The 22959-nt window shown below is 47.9% G+C and overlaps 2 protein-coding genes across 2 annotated transcripts in view; both read right to left on the reverse strand.

Annotated features, from left to right (window-relative positions):
- Positions 1-3009, reverse strand: part of ESRRA (estrogen related receptor alpha) — a 17489-nt gene extending 14480 nt beyond the window's left edge. The window contains exon 1 of the mRNA XM_061606770.1: positions 2831-3009. The gene's annotated coding sequence lies outside the window, so the exon portion shown is untranslated. The remainder of the gene's footprint in view (positions 1-2830) is intronic.
- Positions 2789-22959, reverse strand: part of LOC133375189 (ETS translocation variant 3-like protein) — a 25330-nt gene continuing 5159 nt past the window's right edge. The window contains exons 4-9 of the mRNA XM_061606766.1: positions 19550-19690; positions 8904-8973; positions 8520-8757; positions 7742-7997; positions 3097-3224; positions 2789-2984 (exon numbers count right to left, since the gene is read on the reverse strand). Coding sequence (XP_061462750.1) covers positions 2789-2984; positions 3097-3224; positions 7742-7997; positions 8520-8757; positions 8904-8964 — 879 coding nt within the window. The 5' untranslated portion in view covers positions 8965-8973; positions 19550-19690. The remainder of the gene's footprint in view (positions 2985-3096; positions 3225-7741; positions 7998-8519; positions 8758-8903; positions 8974-19549; positions 19691-22959) is intronic.

Below are 22959 nucleotides of genomic sequence, written 5' to 3' on the forward strand. Positions count from 1 at the left end.
TTGTGTACAGGATTTTTGTGGGGGGGGGAATGTTACAAAGAGAAGAGAGTCACAGTGTGCTATTCCAAATCCTGCCCAGCCAGTCAGGGGTATATGTATGGGTCACAAGCCCACCAACCAATCAGGTATCAGCGTGAAATTTTGGGGGCCAGGCCAACTTAGCCAGCCAGGGGGAGAATCATACCACAAACCAGTCATCAGAACTGGGGCAGAATGTGGGGTGGGAGATAACAACCCTACTATATTCATCAACCAGAGTTTAGGGAGCAGAGGGCACCTCTTCTAACTTTCCAGGCCAAATTTGGAGATCATCTCAAAGATGAGCCACAGTACTGTAGGCCTCAGTCCCCATCTCCACTGGTCAGCTTGGCAGCCTTGTTCCCAACTTAATGGTCACCACTGGCGGCAAAAGCGTAAACTCCTACTCTACGGTTCATTTCACAGCAAGGCATTGCTTTTGGCCAATCAGGGCCTAATCCAGACAGCCAGAGAGACAAACGTTGCCCCAGAACTCTCCAAAATGTATTGACTTTTTGACATCCTCCTATGTGTGAGGGGTCAGCACTCCCCTCCCACCTCAAGGTAGGCTCTGCTATGTCAGCCTCAGGTCCCCTCCCCCCACAGTGCTCTCTAGGGCCATGCTGCCCACCCCATAGCTGCTGGCACAGTAACTCCAGCATCCTGCCACAAGAACAGAACAGAACAGCCTCAAGGTCACTCCAGGGAGATACAATCAGGCAACCGGGCAGGGCAGGGGATGGCATCGAAGGCAGCAGAACCTTGCTGCCTCTGGTCCGGTCCGGTCCCTTCCCCCCCCCCACATGCCTCTTTGGATACAGAAACATTCCGGGGATTCGTGAGTGAAGTATAAACACCCAGAGGACAGGAATAGCCACTTGGCTCAGCAAGCTGACATCTCTTCTCTACCACACTGCAAACTTCAATGCAACAAAGATTCACCCTCGTGAATCACTGTGAATTGTCTCTCCAACCCCCCCCCCGGGCAAAAACACACATACACACCCTGTAGGTTAAGGCTCTCCGTCCCCACCTTCATGGGACACCTGACTGTGGAGGTGTCCTTTCATAGCCAGCTCAGAGTTCATCCCAATGCCCTGGTTACCGCAAGGAAGTGGGAGTTTGTTTGGCTGCCCTCCCCTGCTGAGTTTGGCAAAGGGTGAAAGCAACCCGTTTTCAACACCCCGCAATAAAGCCACTAGCCCTGCAGTGCAGCGTTTGAAAGTGGCGGCAGCAGCAAGGGGGGATCCAAATATTAATCAAAACATTATTAATATTAAGCACCTGTGGTTCGTTCCCTGGCTTTAACAGGTTTTGTCTGGTGTCCTGAGCTAAAGAGAAACACTCCCCATCAACGGATAACAATCCTAGGGCAGTGCGTTGAAGTTCACACACGGAAGCTACATATTGGCACAGGCTCCTCTCCTCCCTGAGTGACACCCCCCTGCCCCTGCCCATGAGCTTCCATTCCCCACTTTTGCCAGGCCAGTCAAGAGGACCTTTGTCCCCTCTAGATAAGTGGCTCCTCCCTTACCCAATCGGGCTGAGAGTAGAGTTTATGCAAGAGGAGGAAAGGAAGGGGGCTGGGTGCATTGCTCAACTTTCTCCCACCCTGCCACGCACCCCCCAGCAAGCAAAAGCCATCCAGAAAACTCTTGTGCATATATATTCGTCAAACTTTTGACCAGGACTGTACAACACACCCGTGCCAGCGATTAGAAATGTGGGATCAGGGCGGCTGTCTCAGCTTCACACTGTCTGTCCCAACACCTGAACAGCTGCATATCATTTCCCTGTAGATAATGTGTGGTCAAATTTTCTTCTGATTTATGTGCTAAGCCTGTGCCCACAACTTTTGACCCTTTTGCAGTTCACTTCTGCCACTCTCCTCACCTGCATTTGCTACTGACTGCGGCACCCCCTAGCGGCCCAATGGAGTGAAAGAGGCAGGGCACCCCAAGTCTGAGCCCTCTCTGTTCACATGTGCCTTGGAGCGCATGAGTTTGCTATGCACATGGCATGTGCTTGTGTACTGTCCGGGGGCAATGAAGATGTTTACCCATTTCTGTGGCATCAGATGGACACGTAAGCTGTGTCTGTGCACTCACACTGAGAAGGTGTCCGTGTGTGACTGTGAACACATCAGTGCGCCCTTCTTGTACATTCACAAGCATTTGTCTCTCTCTTTCCATGCCCTTGCACCTAGGCAAGCAGGCCTGGGAGTCTACTCAGGCCCACCCACATCTGTACAACATACAAATATCCATACTATGTGACCTTAATCATGCCCCTCTGTTGCGCCAAAGCTCACCACTTGTCCCCATGTCTGTCCACTCTGCCGCATGTACAGTAGTGCAACTCTGCCCCTGCAGCGTCAATGGGGTAGAAGAGGGCATCCACACAAGCCCCCTCGTGCCCCTGCTTGATGCCCACTGCTGAGCCCACTCCTTTCCCCCATGATTTTTACCCTGTAACACGCACATGCAAACAATCAGGTGCTTTGCAGTAGCTGTGTGTACATCTCTGCGTGTCTACATGTGTGCGTGTGAGTGAGTTCTGGCGCACTTGTGGGCGCCTGTGCGACTGCCTGACCGCGCCCCCTGATGTCTGCCCCAGAGTGGGGGGCATCCCGGTGCTCGCCCTCCCTCCCGCGTAAAGCGCCCCGCCTGCTCCCCTCTCTTCCGAATCGGCCACTCTCTTTCCCTGCAAAAGCGACCCCCCCTCTCCTCCTCCAGTCACATGGAGCCGGTTGGGATTATGGAGGGGGCGATCATCGCGCCGCGCCCCCGTCCTCGCCTACGGTCGCACTGACCTTGGCAGCAGGCAAGGACTCGGAGCAGCTGCTGCTGCGCTGCTGGCGCTGCTGTTCTCGCCGCTCCGGCCGGCGGCGGGGCGGCTCAGTGGCCCCGCACGCCGGGCACCGGCTGGGCCATAGGCTGGGGCTGCGCGCTCCCTCCTCGCTCCGGCTGTAGGACACAAAAGGACATCGCAACCCACTTCCTACTCGGCTTCCTCCAGCTGGCGGGGGCGGGGCTTGCCGATGAATATGCAGAGTGCCGGGGCGGGGCTATGGCCCACGCTCCCCCCTCCCGGCGGAGCCTCTCCAAGGCGCTGCGCTCTTCCCAACGCGCGTCTGCGGGAACGTGGCGCGCTCGCCCTGCCTTGATTTGCCGTCCGGCGCTCCGGAGAGGATCGAGGGGCCGGGGCTGGCGCGCGAGGGAAAGGCCGGCCCTGGCCCCTTGCAAACCCAGCCACTCGCTCGCCCGGCTGCGGGAGACTTGGAACGGCCCCCTCGGCATTTCAAGGTCACCCGGCGGAAGGGAAACAAAACATACACACGAGAGAATCCTAATGAGTCCATGGAGACTCCACATCCAGAGGCAGTCTACCGCTGGATAGCAGGTGCCGGGGACAAACAAGCTATCCCCTCCCAGACAATCTGACGCAGCAAGCCACGATTAGTTCTTCTCTGGCAGGCTAGGTAGAGCATCTACGTTCAGAGGCAGTTTACCTTAGAACGTTTTCCAGAAAGGGGGTAGCCATGTTAGTCCTTTGCAGCAAAAAACAACAACCAAGAGGCTTGTGGCACCTTAAGGACTTCCCACGAATGTATTATGGCATAAGCCAGTCTTTTCCAACCTGGTGCCCTCCAGAGCTTTTGGACTACAACTCATATCACCCCTGCCACCCTCAGCTCCTTTAATATACAATTAATTAATATTTATTGCAAGTGGGATCTGCAACAAAATGTTGCAGCGTGGAGTGCTCCTGTTCTTGGCACCCACCGGCCATGCCCTTTCCAGGCTATTCCATGCCACCCCTTCCCAGTTTTCTGCTTCCCCATCCCCAAAGTCAGCCAACATTCTGTGCCCACTGAGCATGCCCTTATTGAGCTTTGCGCATGTGTCTGGGTTCCCCTTAGTTTACCTCCCTAAATATATATATTGTGGTTCCAAACTTTCCCTTCCACAGACCACTTGAAAATTGCTGTTGGCAGACCATTGACTGATTTTTTTCTGCCTGTTGTACCAATTGTAATGTGCTGTGCAAGATGCGGTATGATTTTTTTAAAAAAAAATAAATAAGGAATACCCTTCATCTAAAAAGTGATTTCAGAATCAGGGCGGTGTACAAAAAAAGTAAAGGGCTGTATTCATCTAAGTCCTACTCAGAGGAGACCCACAGAAATTAATTAACCTAAGTTAGCCATGTCTTTTTATTAGCATTATAACTTTATTAAATTCATTTTACAATAAATATTTGTCTATAAATATATGCATGTACATCCATCACAACAACCATCACATTTAAAGACACAGTTAATGCTGTATGTCAGTTCAGTTACCTCATTTTTCAGTATAAGAAATATACAAATTAATTTCTCCCCTTTACTTGTTCTTAAAATTATGGCTGAATACAATTTATTCTTCTATCTGCTGTACCCAATTATTATTATTTAATTATTATTGGAGGCCAATTCTTCTCTACTAATTTCAGTCATGTCTATTAACTTCAGTGGGTCTACTCTGAGCAGAACAAGCATTTAGTTTAAAACCATATATATTACACAAGACAACAAGACAATATCATCAGGAGAAATTTTTTTTAAAAGCTTAAAATGTCATTATCTAAAACATCTGGCACAAATAAAAAGGTTGTAGCATGGTGCTGAAAGACAATGCCAGGTGCCAGGGGTACCCTCAGTGGGGGGCAGTACACTGTCGTGGCACCACCACAAAGAAGGCGCCTCCCTCTCAGTTTGTACCCACCTGATGTCCTTCTCCTAAAGGACCTCCTGGTGGTGGCAAGACCTTCAAAAGTCTGCCTCGTCGCCACCAGCAATGGGCCTCGCAGAGACCTTCCAAGCATCCTTTCTAGGACACATTCTTGAAGATTGTACTCATTAGGGTACTGGGGCTTCAGCTGTCCAAGGTGCTGAAGCATCTTGGCCAGCTCCTTGAACGTTCGGACTAAATCTGGGAGTGGATTCCACTGCCCCACTGACATGGAGCCACCAGCCACTATTGGGGGTGGTTATACACAATCCTATTTTCAGTACTGTTTGTGCCTAGAAATGTTTTGGGGTGGCCACATACAGGTTCATTTCCAATCCCCTATGTGTTTTAAATTGTTTTTAAAAAATTCAAATTGTGTTTTTAAATTGTTTTTTGTGTTTTAAAATTTGTATATTTGTCTTTAATGTTTTTAATTGCTGTAAACCGCCCAGAGAGCTTCGGCTATGGGGCGGTATATAAATGTAATAAATAAATATAAATCAGTGCATGTCCCATAACTTCCTGCTGAAATTCTGTAAGTTTTCATACCACAGATATCTTGGGGTTTATTTTTTTGTCCTGCTTTTATGGTCCTATAGCGCAAGAGGGCCCCTCCAGACAGTAATATTGTGGGAACATTAGGGAAAGACCCCAGAACAATGAATAAAGAGGAATGATGTGCGAATGGTCCACACTAATGCACCATTGTTGCATCAATGACACATTGCAGAAGATACCCGCAAAAAAAGAAAGTCTGGAGGGTCCCTCAGTGTTGTAGTCACTTTAACGCAGAATGCGTTTTCGGCAGGAGGGGGATAAGGCTATCAATGGCTACTCGCCACAATGGCGATGTTCTGCCTCCACTGTCATGCCTTTTGCTGGGAATTACAAGTGGTGAGAGTTGCTGTTGCAGCTCAAGTCCTGCTTGTGGGCTTCCCAGAAGAGGCATCTGGTTGGCCACTGAGAGAACAGGATGCTAGACTAGAGGATGGACCTCCTTTGGCCTGACCCAGCCACAGGACTCTGATGTTCTTATCATCCGAAATAAAGCATGCTCCAAAACGTACTCTTTGAGATGTACACTTAAGGCATTTCTATTTACCCAAGTCATTCCTGAACTAATTTTTAAATTATTGTCCGCTGATCATGCTCTGGTGTTATACTGCTATTTCAGCTATATTATTTCTGGTGCATATATTCATACTTCTTTATTTTCTGTATATCACTTTGATATTTTATATTGTGAGAAGATTATACATCTTTTTTCTGTATAAATAAATAAAAGAGCAATGAAGAGAAGGGACTCCTCTCTGACGGTCATGGTATCAAGGTGGTACACAACCCATAAAAAAATAAAATCAGCAAAAAATATCCAATAAAAAATAAATAAAAGCATCAATAAAAACAGATTGGTTAAAAAGAGAAGAATTATATTGCAGAGGCTTGTCTCAGCAATATAGCTTTCAAAAGATGTCTGACAGAGGGCATGGTCAGTTCCTGCCAAACGTCTACTGGCAGGGAGTCCCACAGGGCAGGGCCTGCTACACTAATGGCTCGGTCCCTGTGAAGGCCAACTGAACCTCAGAGGCTATGTGTGGAACCTTCTGGAGTCCCCAATCAGAGGATCTCAGTGATCAAGGTGAATCATAAGGAATCAGATGGCTCTTAAAGCACATTTGGGCCCACCTTGAAGCTGATCCTGTCTTCATCACCAGATCCATCTTGTGATCAGGTCACAAGGGGCTTCAAAGGAGCCCTTCTTTTGGATCATACCAATATGGATCCACCTGTCCCAGCATCTGTTTCTCACAGTGGCCAATCAGATGCCTCTAGGAAGCCCGCGAAAGCAATACCCCTCTCCTGCTGATGCTCCACCACCCCAGCCACTGGTGTTCAGATGTAGACTGCTTCTGGGCCTGGAGGTTTTCATGCAGTCATCATGAGTAATCATTGGAAGTGTCTCCTTCATATGAGAAACAGCTGCCCAGCAGAAGAAATAACTCCCAGAAATAACAACAACTAGTTTATTATACAAAGGGAGGATTAATTTGCCAAAAAATGTTAGGTTAAGGCAGCAGCTAATCATAGAGGGAATTATTGGTTTTAAATATATTATTGTCCAGTATTTTATGGGTACTGCTCTGCTCTCTTAGCCTTATTGTTATTTCATTTTGTAGCATTGTTTGTGGGTACACGTCTCCTAATATTATTTATTTATTTATGATATTTATTAGTCGCTTTTTCCCCAAAATGGAACTCAAAGCGACTACAAAAAAATAAATTGTGCTCAAAGTGGGTTACAACAAAAGCAGACGACAATTACAAAAACAATTTCATAATAAAAACAGCAGTAATAAGACAGTAACAAATGTCACAGCAAACACAAAAACCTTTTCAATACTAGAAGTATAACATTACATTCTTTAGCACACTACAAAGTTTCAGCTTTGCTCCTAGAACCCCCCCCCCCGATGTTACTTACAGTCTGCTGCAGCGACTTCTTGCCAGCCCTCCAAAGGCCGGAGGTCGTGAGGCAGCTGGGAACACCATGATTTTATGCACGGTAGCTCAGACAAGTCCCATCATCTTCCAGAGAACTTGCCATCTTGATAAAATTGCAACCTCAAACCCCTTTTTAATACCACTGTTAAAGGTGTGGGGGTGGAGAAGAGAGTGTAATATACACATTTTTGAAGCAATTTCCCCTAATATAATGCATTTTTGTCTGATATTTTCAACAATAATATGCATTTTTTAGGCATGTTTTGGTTGAAGAATATTTGGGGAATCGCAGATTTCAAAGGACAGCTGTGTTTTCATTGCTCCCAGGAAATACAAATTTCGTAGGTTTGCTTTTAAAATAACCAGATTCCTCCCCTCATCCCTCCTTGGAGCACAAAGTGAGGGAGGAAGTCAGCACCTCTCTCCTCCCCCCACCCATGACCCACCTTTCCTCCCCCCCAAAGCTCTCCCCCCTTATGTAGCTGCCAGAACCCACTTTCTACCCCTTCAGGTACTTCTGTCTGTGCACTGACACTCCCCCCATGAGGTCGGTACATCCCGGCAGCCCCCATCAACAGTGGCCGGGAAGGAGACGGGATGCCCCACAGCGGGTAGTTGATGAAGATCAGTTTGCTGAAGTTGAACCTGTAGGTGAACCTCTTGCCTTTGGTCTTATGCAGGATGCGCTTGTTGTAATAATACCTGCAAGGGAGAAAGGGAGACAACTTCAGAAAAGAAACTGATAGCCATCCAAGGACACAAGCAAATAAAATCAGCAGATTGTCTTGGAAGCTCACACAACTTTTCAAATACCCCACCTCATAACTAGCCAGCACTGACAAGCAAATCACATGATGCAGACCAATGGATGTCGCCATCTTGGATTCATCCACTTCTGGTAACAACCACCCTTCTCCTCTGCTGTTCATTCCAATGAAATCCAAGATGGTGCCACCAAAAGGTCCATAGAAGTAGCACCTCCTACTTTTCTTGTAAGCCACCTTAAGAACGTGGTCAGTGGGGGGGCACATAAACACGTCAAGTGCTGTTGTTGTTGTTTAGATTTATGGCCTCCCCTTCACCCAAAGGTCCCAGGGCAGGTTACAACATTGTAAAAACAGTTAAAAATAACCTAAAATCACAACATCACATATACACACAAATAATAAAAGAAACCGCCCTAACGAGGGTGCAGGCAAGCTCTGCACCAGCCAGCCCCCTGACCTGAGGGCCCGGCTCAGCTTGTCGTAGTTCATCTGGGGCTTGCACTTCCGCCTGCCCCACAGCCGCGCCACCTCGTCGGGGTCCTTGATGACAAACTCCCCGTACTCCCCCTGCTGCCAGGCGATGACGTGCCGGAACTCCTCCTTCTGAAGCAGCTCCAGGATAAAGTGCCAGAGCTGGATCTGGCGGGAGCCGGGGCTGGATTCGGCCTTGTAAGCCCAGTCTGGGAAGGCCAGGCCTACACACCAAGGAGGAAAACAGCACGAGGAAGTTCTCGGACGGCCCTGGGGCTTCCAGCCTTTCCCCCTTGCTCCACCCCAGGCCAGACTGAGGAGCAGTAATGCTGGGCTAGCTGCTTCCTCTTCGCCCACCCACCGGCCATACCTGATATCCAGTAGGAGCTGGGGAGAGAAGGGACCCCCTCGGGGACGCAGCCACAGTGCATCTTACTGACCTGTCAAGGGGCAAAACGTTACCCAGCATTAGGGACAAGGAGAAGTGCAGAGCATGGGGGCGCTTCTGGATCCAGCTTTGTCACTGGCAGCCCAGGTAGCCTTGGTGGCTAGAAGCGCCTTCGGGTGGCCGTTCCTTGGCCAGGAGAGCTTGACCACAGTAGCCTAGGCACTGATGACTTCAAGGTTGGATTACTGCAATGCACTCTGTGTGGGGCTTCCCTTGCACTTGAATGCTGCAGCTCGATTGCTAAAAAGACTGAGAACTTGGCAGCATATTACACCTCTGCTCAGAGATTTGCACTGGCAGTCCAAATGTTACCAGGCCAATTTCAAGGTGTTGCTTTTACAAGTGCCACATAATATTCATTCCACACGTGCAAGGAGTTGATCATTCAATGCGGCAGCATCTACTCTTTGGAACTGCCTGCCCATTGGCATTATGCCTTCGCTGTACTGTTTTGGGTGCCTGCTAAAACTTTTATGTTTAAGCAAGCCTATCCAGGCATGTAAAGTATCTATTTTAACCTGCAACTGTAGATTATAATGTATCCTTTAAATTGTTGATTTCATTCATTTTGCGTTTTACAAGTTTGTTTTTCACATTGATTTTTATTGACAATTTTAATGTTGTTTTGTAAACCGCTTAGTGGTTGTATTTACAGTTAAGGAGTATACAAATTTTGTTAAGTAAAATACTACTTATATAAAATATAAATAAAATAAATATTCTTTGTTCTGGTTGCAAATTTGGCGGCTTTTGGGTGAGAGGAAGGATTTGGCCCTGGCTAGTGAAGATGGTGGCGACAGAGAAGACCGTTAGCAGAGATAATAACTAACCACCACCACCACCTCCAAAGTGGCTTCCTGTTCTGACAGGGCCTGCTCTCCTGAGAGGCTTCCCCCTGGGGGTTCCACATTTGGGAGGCTGGCCAAATTCTTCTCCGCCATTAAGGCCTAACTATTTCAGCGGCAGTAGCCGTTTTTCAGTCTTGCTGCCATTGCTGAAACTTGGGCTTTCTTTAAAGTTCGCCTGTGTGCATGTGCACGGCCATGTCCCAGACATTTTGCTGCCCGAGTCAAAGCACAAAGTGGCATCTGCTCCTTGCCTGTCAATGCCACACACAGAAGCCATCCAGATTGGCACAGTAACGAATACTGGCCAGCAGGGTTTATCCTAAGCTTCCCCCCCCCACTGCACAAGCAGTGAGCACACTGCCTGCCCCCAAAACAGTCAAGTAATTTGCCCCACAATATACCATTCACAGGGCTTTTGGGGTGACAATGCTCACCAGCACAGAGTGCCTGCACCTCTTTTTTGCTGCCATGCCAGCCATTTTGTGCTGGCACCCACAGTACTTTTATCAATATATGGGTACTGGCACCTCAGATTTCTACCAAAAAAGCACTGACTAGTAGTCTAAGGTGAAGAAGATTTGAAAGGAACCACTATTTATCTTCATTTCCTATTTCTTTTTTCTCATCCATTTCTTTTTGAGAAAAGACCTAGCTCCTTATTAAATCCTGTATTCTCAAACTTATTTCATACTGCACAACTTTTTTTGACACTGCATAAAATGTGTGTAGCTGCAGGTTAGAATAAACCTTGTTGGATGGTGCCTGATACCAAGTAGAGCACTGGCCCACTTAGCTCAGGATCGCTTACACTGACTCAGAGGGAATCTCCAAGGGTTCAGACCAGACCGTTTTAATGTGAACCTACCCCAATTCACACTTCTTGAAACAATATGTGAAACAAAACACAGCCACCCTTCAAAATTCACACTTGTCTGAATTGTGCAATGCAATTCTCCAACCCAAAAAAATCTGCACAGATTATTTTGGGGAACGTGACCTTAAAAATACATCTATTAGTAAAAATAACATATAAAAATGGGGCGATTGCTTGTAAAAAGTTAGAAGAAATGCACAGTAAAATGCTGCTAAGTTTTCATTAAGACTTTTTTTTAATTGCAAAGTGCGGCAAACTGACGTTAAGATTGGAAAAACAAGAATTGGAGAGAAAATAAAATTGACAGATTCGACCGTCGCTCAAACCGGCCGAGCAATGTAGGACGACAAAGGCCCCCAGTGAGTAGATAGTCAGGACCAGAGGGCACCTCTGCACCCACCCCAGCAGTCTGAGCCAGCGGGTCCCTCGCAGCCTGTGCCTTAGAGACAGAAGAGCCTTAAGCATTTTCTCTCAGCCCCCAGAAGAATGAGAAAACAACGGCTCTTGTCCTGCTCCAAGATGCTTGTGTGTGTGGAGGAGAGAAAGCCAGGTAGGCAGAGAGATCCCCGTGAGTCTTAGCCAGAAGTATCAGCCTGCCTTGCGGTTCTCCCAAACGGTTCCTCTATTGCCAAGGGGTTCATCAGCCCAGAGCCCCCTTTGCCAGTCTGCACAGCCGGATTTTCACAGGGCAACAGAGGACTAAAAAGAGAGAAATGCTGCCCAGATGGGCATGGCTGGTCTCCTCCTCCTCCTCACTTACCCTGCCACCTGCCTCCAGCCTGGTGCGGCCCTGAGAGATCTTCCCAGACAGACACCACTGCAGGCCCCAGAGAGAGCGGGAGACAGAGGGGGACCACCGCTGTCCTCTGCGTTTGAGGGTTTGGGGATGACCCTTCTCCGTATATAAAGGAAAGGGAAAGGGGTTAATTTTTAAATCTTCTTACCCCTCTCCCTGTGAGGAGCGAGGGAGGGGGTCAGAGAGAGAAAGCAAGGCCTTATTCAATTGGGCCCTGAGGATGGAGATTTTCCTTTTGCGAGGGGGAGTGAGAATCTATTAGCTTGGCTTTTAAAGACCTAATAAATAAATGGCAAGGACCAAGGTCACAGTTAGGCCTTAAATGGATTTTCTTGCCTTCTTATTTAAAAAAAAAGGGGGGGTTATCTCCAGCTGACAAGAAGGGGTGGGGGGGAATTAAAATTCTGGCTACCAAAGAGAGAATCTGCTATTTCATGTCCTCCTTAGCAAGCAGGGAGGTTTTTAAAAGCCTGAATGTTTGCAAATGCAGCGAGGCAAAAGGGCCGAAGTGGGCAGTGAAGACAAATCACACACACACAACACTCCAAATCAGGATCTGTTTTTGAGATTTTAAGGCAGGGTCGGGGGGGGGGGCTAAGGGACTGAGGAAGGTTTCTCCATCTCCTCACTTTCTGGTCACCACCATAACGGTGAAGAGAAGATGCCATGGGCAGGACGTTTTTGCACTTCACATGATGGCTGCCATCTATTTGTGGCAGTTGGAGAGTGGGAACGAAGGGGGGAGGAAGAAGCCCCCTAATAAACATAACATTTCACAGAAAGGGAGGGAGGGAGAGATCCAACTCTGTTATGTGCTCAGCTCTCTACAGAACTGTGGTTCTGCAAACACAGAGAAGGGAAATTAGCAGATTTATACACTGCTTGTGGAATCCCCTTAAGGTGGGAGTCATGCCTGTGTTTCACACTCAGATCCTACTTGTTTCTGGACACGCATGCACCAATCTCCCCAACTCCAAAGCAGGCCTTCCCAATCCCACATGTGGAACCCTGCTTTAGCCCGAGAGAGGAGGGTGGCGCAGCCTTGCGTTATTGCATCTTCTGGAGAGAAGTCAAGGTCCTCTCATGGCCCCCTTTATCTCTGCCAAAGCCAGTCTTTCTCCTGCCCCCTCTTGCAATCTTCTTAAGAACATAAGAACATAAGAAGAGCCTGCTGGATCAGGCCAGTGGCCCATCTAGTCCAGCATCCTGTTCTCACAGTGGCCAACCAGGTGCCTGGGGGAAGCCCGCAAGCAGGACCCGAGTGCAAGAACACTCTCCCCTCCTGAGGCTCCCGGCAACTGGTTTTCAGAAGCATGCTGCCTCTGACTAGGGTGGCAGAGCACAGCCATCACAGCTAGTAGCCATTGATAGCCCTGTCCTCCATGAATTTGTCTAATTTTCTTTTAAAGCCATCCAAGCTGGTGGCCATTACTGCATCTTGTGGGAGCAAATTCCATAGTTTAACTATGCGCTGAGTAAAGAAGTACTTCCTTTTGTCTGTCCTGAATCTTCCAACATTCAGCTTCTTTGAATGTCCACGAGTTCTAGTATTATGACAGAGGGAGAAGAACTTTTCTCTATCCACTTTCTCAATGCCATGCATAATTTTATACACTTCTATCATGTCTCCTCTGACCCGCCTTTTCTCTAAACTAAAAAGCCCCAAATGCTGCAACCTTTCCTCGTAAGGGAGTCGCTCCATCCCCTTGATCATTCTGGTTGCCCTCTTCTGAACCTTTTCCAACTCTAGAATATCCTTTTTGAGATGAGGCGACCAGAACTGTACACAGTATTCCAAATGCGGCCGCACCATAGATTTATACAACGACATTATGATATCGGCTGTTTTATTTTCAATACCTTTCCTAATTATCGCTAGCATGGAATTTGCCTTTTTCACAGCTGCCGCACACTGGGTCGACATTTTCATCGTGCTGTCCACTACAACCCCGAGGTCTCTCTCCTGGTCGGTCACCGCCAGTTCAGACCCCATGAGCGTATATGTGAAATTCAGATTTTTTGCTCCAATATGCATAATTTTACACTTGTTTATATTGAATTGCATTTGCCATTTTTCTGCCCATTCACTCAGTTTGGAGAGGTCTTTTTGGAGCTCTTCACAATCCCTTTTTGTTTTAACAACCCTGAACAATTTAGTGTCATCAGCAAACTTGGCCACTTCACTGCTCACTCCTAATTCTAGGTCATTAATGAACAAGTTGAAAAGTACAGGTCCCAATACCGATCCTTGAGGGACTCCACTTTCTACAGCCCTCCATTGGGAGAACTGTCCATTTATTCCTACTCTCTGCTTTCTGCTTCTTAACCAATTCCTTATCCACAAGAGGACCTCTCCTCTTATTCCATGACTGCTAAGCTTCCTCAGAAGCCTTTGGTGAGGTACCTTGTCAAACGCTTTTTGAAAGTCTAAGTACACTATGTCCACTGGATCACCTCTATCTATATGCTTGTTGACACTCTCAAAGAATTCTAATAGGTTACTGAGACAGGACTTTCCCTTGCAGAAGCCATGCTGGCTTCAGTAAGGCTTGTTCTTCTATGTGCTTAGTTAATCCATCTTTAATAATACTTTCTACCAGTTTTCCAGGGACAGAAGTTAAGCTAACTGGCCTGTAATTTCCGGGATCCCCTCTGGATCCCTTTTTGAAGATTGGTGTTACATTTGCCACTTTCCAGTCCTCAGGCACGGAGGAGGACCCAAGGGACAAGTTACATATTTTAGTTAGCAGATCAGCAATTTCACATTTGAGTTCTTTGAGAACTCTCGGGTGGATGCCATCCGGGCCCGGTGATTTGTCAGTTTTTATATTGTCCATTAAGCTTAGAACTTCCTCTCTCGTTACCACTATTTGTCTCAGTTCCTCAGAATCCCTTCCTGCAAATGTTAGTTCAGGTTCAGGGATCTGCCCTATATCTTCCACTGTGAAGACAGATGCAAAGAATTCATTTAGCTTCTCTGCAATCTCCTTATCGTTCTTTAGTACACCTTTGACTCCCTTATCATCCAAGGGTCCAATCGTCTCCCTAGATGGTCTCCTGCTTTGAATGTATTTATAGAATTTTTTGTTGTTGGTTTTTATGTTCTTAGCAATGTGCTCCTCAAATTCTTTTTTAGCATCCCTTATTGTCTTCTTGCATTTCTTTTGCCAGAGTTTGTGTTCTTTTTTATTTTCTTCATTCGGACAAGACTTCCATTTTTTGAAGGAAGACTTTTTGCCTCTAAGAGCTTCCTTGACTTTGCTCGTTAACCATGCTGGCATCTTCTTGGCCCTGGCGGTACCTTTTCTGATCTGCGGTATGCACTCCAGTTGAGCTTCTAATATAGTGTTTTTAAACAACTTCCAAGCATTTTCGAGTGATGTGACCCTCTGGACTTTGTTTTGCAGCTTTCTTTTTACCAATCCCCTCATTTTTGTGAAGTTTCCTCTTTTGAAGTCAAATGTGACCATGTTGGATTTTCTTGGCAATTGGCCAGTTACATGTATGTTTAATTTAATAGCACTGTGGTCACTGCTCCCAATCGGTTCAACAACACTTACATCTCGCACCAGGTCCCGGTCCCCACTGAGGATTAAGTCCAGGGTTGCCGTCCCTCTGGTCGGTTCCATGACCAACTGGTCTAGGGAATAGTCATTTAGAATATCTAGAAACTTTGCTTCTTTGTCATGACTGGAACACATATGCAGCCAGTCTATGTCCGGGTAGTTGAAGTCACCCATTACTACCACATTTCCTAGTTTGGATGCTTCCTCAATTTCATATCTCATCTCAAGGTCTCCCTGAGCATTTTGATCAGGGGGACGATAGATCGTTCCCAGTATTAAGTCCCTCCTGGGGCATGGTATCACCACCCACAACGATTCTGTGGAGGAGTCTGCCTCTTTTGGGGTTTCGAGCTTGCTGGATTCAATGCCTTCTTTCACGTATAGAGCGACTCCGCCACCAATACGTCCTTCCCTGTCCTTCCGATATAGTTTATAACCAGGGATAACCGTATCCCACTGGTTTTCTCCATTCCACCAGGTCTCCGTTATGCTCACTATATCAATGCTCTCCTCTAAGACCAAGCACTCCAGTTCTCCCATCTTGGTTTGCAGGCTCCTAGCATTAGCGTACAGGCACTTGTAAGCAGTGTCTCTCTTCAAGTGTCTTTGGCACTTGTGGTTAGGCCTGTGGTAATTTTGCTCTTCTGAATTTATATCCTGTGCCCCTGCTCTCACAATGCCTACTTCTAGGCCTACCCCTTTTAAAATTTCATAATTTCTTTGGTTTTTATCCCAGGGGGGAGGTTTATTCCGAACCGGACCTTTCTCAGCTCCTGTCGGGTTTCCCCCCTCAGTCAGTCACTCTTCCACAGTGTCTCCCCCCACAATGCACGACCCTGAGCTGGGCCTGGGCACTTCAGCTGCCCTCCTGTTCAGCCCCACTAGGTGAGGAGGTGAAGGGGTGTGTTTTTTTAAGCCCCTTTAATGCTATTACTGCCACAAGCGGATTACAGAACATCGCAACAGTCAGCAGGAAGGGGGGGTAGGTGGGGAGGAGACTGGGGAGGGGTGAGGGAGAGGAGAGGCCCTGATCGAGCAGGGGATGGAACTGGACAGCTGAAAGCGGAACATGCAAGGGCCTCCTCTCCGGAGGTCCCCTGGTTGGCAGCAACTGACACAAACACAGGCAGGGGCCTATATGGGTCCCACTATCCAAACTGTCTTGGGATTGACCTGATTAACTGGAGAATACTAATGAGCCAGCCGCAATCAAGGCCAGCCAAGGAATGCAGCTCACCCTTACCTGAAACTAGTCTGTTTTCTTCCTTTTCTTTTCTTTTTTTGAGGGGGGCAGTGAGGGAAAGAGCCAATTGCAAAATGAAGGGGGTGGAAATAACCAAGCATGAGAATCTGAGCAAATTAAAAAAACACCAGAGCGCAAAGCTTTTGCACTTGGTGGATTGCAAGTCGGGAGCAGCGAGCCTGTCCATTTCGGCTTCTGCGTCTCTCGTTTTTCCAGCCTTAAGTTCAATTCTCCACATGTCACTTTGCAAATTCTTTTTTTCTAAGAAAGTCATTACAACAATTTGTCAGCATTTTAGTGCAAATTCCTTCTAATATAGACATTTGTATGCAATACACACAGTTTGGTAAGCAATTTCCCCTCCAGCATAATGCATTTTTCTATGTTGTTTTCATTAATGTGGGCATTTCCATGCACCCTTTCCCCTTGCTTGCTTTCTGCAAATGGGAAGATTTTGCAAGGAGGACGCCACACAGACGCTCCAGGACTTTCTCTCTTCACAAGCAAAGGGACTTTGCAGAGGTTCTGCTCTGGTGGTAAGTCAGGAGCACAAACCAAGCTGAAAGAAAGAGGGATGTCTGTTGCACGGGGAGGTTAATCGCACTGGGCCGGAGAGAGTCCCCCTCTGCTCAGTCTTCTGTGGCTTCACGCTGCCTGAATGTCTCCCCCCCCGACTTGCCCACCTCCTCTCCTTGTCTCCACAGAGTCCTTTATTTCCCTTATTTGGGCCTCTGCGGAATGTGGTATTTAAAAGGCTCCTGTAATTCTGGCAAAAAGGAAACTCTAAACGGCTGTTGGTTGTGTGTGTGTGCCTGTGCATGTGCATGTGTGTGGGAGGGAATAGCATGGTGAAGGTTACACTGGAAGGTCAAAACACGCAGGGACCCAAGTGGCCCATTTGGGGTCAAGAAAGTGGTCTGGACAAGAGATCTGATGCTACCGGGAGTATGGAGGACAGAAAACCAACCTGAACACCTCAGATGTACGGACACCAATTGCCTTTTTTCCGTGATATATCCAGCACCTGCAGCAATGCTAGGTGTCTTCTGCAATTCCACTTTGGGGGGGGGGGCAGGATCCAGCGGCTCCTCACAACGGAAGCTGAGCACAAGGCAAGCAGCAGCCCTGCTCTTTGCCCTCCCATTGTGCAATGCAGGTGGCTCATTTTAGACCACAGACCCAATGGTCTTACACCAAAGGTAGGGACAACATTCAGTTCAGTTCAGATTTAAAAGTGAAGCGATCACATCCACACTTCCCAAACCAAAAAGCAGCCATCCTTTGAAATTCACCCTGCTCCACATTTTGCAATGCAGTTCTCCGGCTGAGTAATGTGTACAAAAGTGTATATACTGTGTTGAAGTTCTCTGCAGTGCCCTCCCCTCCGCTGCAGGCGTAAGTCAGGGAGCTCCTAAAGAGGCAGGCTCCCAACAGCTCATCCTGTGTTGATCTCCCAGACAGGCCTGTTGGAGAGTTTTCCCCTTTGACAGATGTGGTGCTCACTCCTAGCTCTGCAGGCAGATGTTCTTGCTGAGAAGCAGCAGAGGAAGGCTGCTCAATGGCAGAACACCTGCTTTGCATGCGGAAGGTCCCTGGTCCAACATCTGACATCGCCAAGTAAGGCTGAAAGCCCGGAGAGCCACTGCCAGTCCGTGTCAGCAATCTTGAGGTACATGGACCAATGCTCTCACTCAGTTTAAGGCAGCTTTCGATGTTCCCATTGAAATCAGCCTTTTATTCAGAACCATGAGGACTGGAAACTTTTCTGAGGAAGAGTCGTAAATCAGTGGTAGAGCACTTGCTGCATGCAGAAGGCCCCAGGTTCAGTCCCCAAAGGCCTCTCCAAGTAGGGGGGGGGAACGACTCCTGTCTGGAATCCTGGAGAGCTACTGCTGCCAGTCAGTGTAGATTGAACTTAAGTGGCTGCCCCATCCCTCCCAGACCAAGGAGAGCCCCTGTTGGCTTCCCCTGTAGTTCAGCGGCAGAGCCCCTGCTCTGCATGCAGAAGGTCCCCGCTGGCATCCCCAGGTAAGGCAGGGAATATCCCCTGCCCAAACCCTTGCAAGACAGCTGCTGCCAGTCAGTGTCGACGATACTGGCCTAGGAGGAATGGTGTATTTATTTATTTATTTATTTCATTCCATTTCTATACCGCCCCTAGCCTATGGCTCTCTGGGCGGTTCACAGCAAGGAATAAAATACAATACAGTAAAAAAGAAATCAGATAAAATCCCTAAAACAGACAGCTTAAGCGTTTAACAATTTGATATAAAATTAACTTAACATTAAGCAATTAAAATGCCTGGGAGAATAAAAAGGTTTTAACCTGGCGCCAAAAAGATAGAAGAGTAGGCGCCAGGCGCACCTCATCGGGGAGACTGTTCCACAATTCGGGGGCCACTACTGAAAAGGCCCTAGATCTAGTAACAGCCCTCCAAGCTTCCCTATGGGACGGGACTTGGAGGAGGGCCTTAGATGTTGAACGTAGTGAGCGGGTCGGTTCATAGCGGGAGAGGCGTTCCGCAAGGTATTGTGGTCCCGCACCGTGTAAGGCTTTATAAGTCAAAACTAGCACTTTGAATCTGGCCCGGAAACAAATAGGTAGCCAGTGCAAACGCGCCAGAACAGGGGTTATCTGTGCGGACCGGCTGGTCCTCGTCAGCAGTCTGGCTGGTGTACAGCATAGGATAAAATATTTAAATCAGCACTTCATTCAGAACCATGAGGACTGGAGCCATTATTATTATTATTATTATTATATCCCGCCCTTCCTCCCAGTAGGAGCCCAGGGTGGCAAAGAGCCTTCAAGGGGAAGAGCCATGTTTCAGGGGCAGTGTCTGCCTGGCATGCAGAAGGTCCCAGGTTCAGTCCCCAAAGGCCTCTCCAGGTGGGGCTGGGGAAAAAAAAGACTCTTGCTTGAAACCCTGGGGAGCAGCTGCCAGCCAGTGCTGACAATACTGAGGTAGGAGGGCCAATACTCTGATTCAGCATATGTGGTTGTTCCTGTGTTACCTCAAAGCTTTTGTTTGCTTGGAGTTGACTTTCATGGGGCATGAAAAGACACAGGAACAAACTGGCTGACGAGGAGAAGCTACAAGAGGTTTGGTGGACCCTCACGCCCCCCAGTCTGAAGAAGCAACCCTATGCACACACGTCCTGGGAGGGGACTTAATCCCGAGCGAAAGTGCCTTGGATCAGGCGGCCAGAGTTGGCCAAACTGAATCGTTGCTTGCTCCCTTACCTTCTGGAGCCACCTGGACCGTCCCCCAGCCGCCTCTCCTCCTCTCCGTCTCCATCTGCCAGGCGGGGACAGCGCTTTCCATCATATGCCGTGTCGGGGTTACTTAGAATGAAAACCCAGTACTCTGCGCTCCCAGGAGAGCTGATGTGGTTATAAAGACAATCACGTTAACTCTTGCCGGTCTCAGGCTGCCGACCCCTCTCCCAATCCCTTTATCACAGAGAGAGAGAGAACGGTCCCATGGCGGACGGGCGGAAGGCTCAGAGTCACCTTTGCACATCTTTGGGCATCCCTCCCAGTCAGAGATACGAGCCTTCTGGCCTTCTGCCTATTTGGGACCTGGGGCAGGGGGACCCACCTGTGGTGGTGGCATTTCAGGTTCATCCCCTCCTGAGAGTAGCTAGTGCAGGGACTGAGGGTGGGGCAGCCAGCCAACCAGAGGCACTCAGGGAAAGGAAACCACAGGGGCAATCATAGTCCAGGCCCCAGAGGGCTCCTACATCAAAAGGCTGACTAGAAGAGGGAATTTCTGCCAGTGCAATTTCTCTCAGAGTGCATGATAAGGTATACCAAGCCAAAACACACTTCTTAAGAGGAACAAGGGGGCATGGACGCCAGGGGTGGGAGAGAAATTCGATTCAGTTCGCTTTTAAAGGCAAACCTCCATAGTCTGCACTTTCCGAAACAATACAATCCTTCAAAATCCACACTTTTCTGAATTTTGCAGTGCACTTTTCCGGCCAGATAATATCCACAAAAATGCATATACTGGGATGAAGAGTGCATTAAAATGCATATATTGATGAAAATGAATAATATTGGGGAGAAATTGCTTTGCAAAAATATGTTTATTAGGTAAAATAGCATATAAACGTGTATATTCAGAGAATTTTGCTGGACTTTTTTTTTTAATGCAAACTGATATGGAAACTGGAAACCAAACTTAAGCTTGAAAAGATGAGAAAATGACAAAAACCCAAACTGGCAGATTTTCCAATCCTTAATGGTTACCCAAATCAGGGATGGATTGCAATTCTCAAATAATGCTGTGGGGTGTGCCCATACTCAACCTATACACAAGGACACCTGTGTAGGTTGACTGCACTGTGAAGCCTGAATGCATGCAGGAAAGATATTGAAAAAGTAGCCTGGTTGCCTTGAAAAGAAACTAATGAAAGGCGACTGTTGTAAGGAGATATGATAACACTGTTCAAATCCTTGAAAGGTTGCCACACAAAGGAGGGCCAGGATCTCTTCTTGATCCTCCCAGAGTGCAGGACACACCAACAATAATGGGCTCAAGTTACAGGAAGTCACACTTCGGCTGATCATCAGGAAAAACTTCCTAACTGTTAGAGCGACAATGGAACCAATGACCTACGGAGGTGGTGGGATCTCCGACACCAGAGGCACCCGAGAGACAGCTGGACAGCCATCTGTTGGGAATGCCTTCAGTTGGATTCCTGCATGTAGCAAGGGGGTTGGACTCAATAGCCTTACAGGCCCCTTCTGGCTCTACGGTTGTACAATTGTACTTCTAGATGGGCGTCTTTATTGTGCTCATCACGCCTGCAAGCTTTTTACAGCATCTACACAACATCATTGGCAACAAAATGCTTGCCTGTATTTTCCCTCCATTTAATCCAGATTTAATTTTTCAGGGTTGGGGAAGCCCAGTAAGTTTTTTTAAAACAAAAACAACAAATGTTGCCAACAACCTCTTTGCGGCACCTCAGTGACCCTGCTGTTTCTTCAATGATGCACTAAATTAACAGGCTGCTATTGCCGTCTCTTAGGACAGCCCTGGGGAACATCAATGGCCCTCCAGATGTTGCATGGCCAGTGATCAGGGATGATAGGAGTTGTTGTTCAGCAACATCTGGAGGGCCACAGATGTTCCCCAGCCCTGATTTAGGAGATAAGCTGGGTGTGCATTGAGAAGGACCCAACAGACTGTCAGTTGACTAAAGAGTCCAGGCCCTCTAGCCAGGAGTGTAATTGTCCAGGGTCATGGGGAATCCTTAAGACCCCTACTTTTTTAGGAGCAGGGTCCCAGTAGGGTCCTGATGTATGAACCAATCAACATTTACAAGGAGCATGTTAGCCACTGAGAAGAATCTTCTCACTTGGCTAACAACATACCTCCTTGTTCTTTCATGCTGATTGGAGCCCATCAGAGTGAAAGGAGGCGAACTAGTAACTGAGAAGACTCTTCTTGGTAGCTAACACGCTTCTCCTTTCACACCGATTGGCTTCTAGGGCAAGTGAGAAGTGGGTTTCATGGCAAAGTACCTTAATCTCCCAAATCCTAGTCCCACATTTAGCTTCATTTCAGATTTCTTAGAATCAAAATGACCTATGTCGGGAAAGAGACAGAGGGAGTGTAACTCTGTTGATTCTCCTTGATCTCTCAGCGGCTTTTGATACCATCGACCATGGTATCCTTCTGGAGAGGCTCGCGGAGTTGGGAGTTGGAGGTACTGCTTGGCAGTGGTTCCGCTCCTACTTGGCGGGTCGTCTCCAGAAGGTAGTGCTTGGGGAACATTGCTCGACACCGCGGGCTCTCCAATATGGGGTCCCGCAGGGGTCAGTTTTGTCCCCCCTGCTTTTTAATATCTACATGAAGCCGTTGGGAGAGGTCATCAGGAGTTTTGGAGTGCGTTGTCATCAGTATGCTGATGACACGCAGCTCTACTTCTCCTTTTCATCTTCTTCAGGTGAGGCTGTCGATTTGCTGAACCGTTGCCTGGCCTCGACAATGGACTGGATGAGAGTTAACAAACTGAAGCTCAATCCAGACAAGACTGAGATGCTGTTGGTGGACGGGTTCTCTGATCGGATGGTGGATATATACCCTGTCCTGGACGGGGTTACACTCCCCCTAAAGGACCGGGTTCGTAGTCTGGGAGTCTTTTTAGACTCTTCCCTCTCACTTGAGGCTCAAGTAGCCTCGGTGGTTAGGAATGCGTTTTACCAACTTCGGTTGGTAGCCCAGCTACGTCCCTATTTGAGTAAAGAGGACCTTACATCAGTGGTACATGCTCTGGTAACCTCACGTTTGGATTACTGTAATGCGCTTTACGTAGGGCTACCTTTGAAGACAGTTCGGAAGCTACAACTAGTGCAAAATGCGGCGGCCAGATTGCTGACAAGGACCAAGCGGTCCGAGCATATAACACCTGTTCTGGCCAGCTTGCACTGGTTGCCAATATGTTTCCGGGCTAGATTCAAAGTGTTGGTATTAACCTATAAAGCCTTATACGGTGCGGGACCACGATACCTTGCGGAACGCCTCTTCCGATATGAACCGGCCCGTGCACTACGTTCTGCTACGAAGGCCCTCCTCCGGGTTCCAACTCACAGGGAGGCCCGGAGGGTGATGACAAGATCTAGGGCCTTCTCAGTGGTGG

This window comes from Rhineura floridana, chromosome 22 (assembly GCF_030035675.1).
Source record: "Rhineura floridana isolate rRhiFlo1 chromosome 22, rRhiFlo1.hap2, whole genome shotgun sequence".
Taxonomy (NCBI): domain Eukaryota; kingdom Metazoa; phylum Chordata; class Lepidosauria; order Squamata; family Rhineuridae; genus Rhineura; species Rhineura floridana.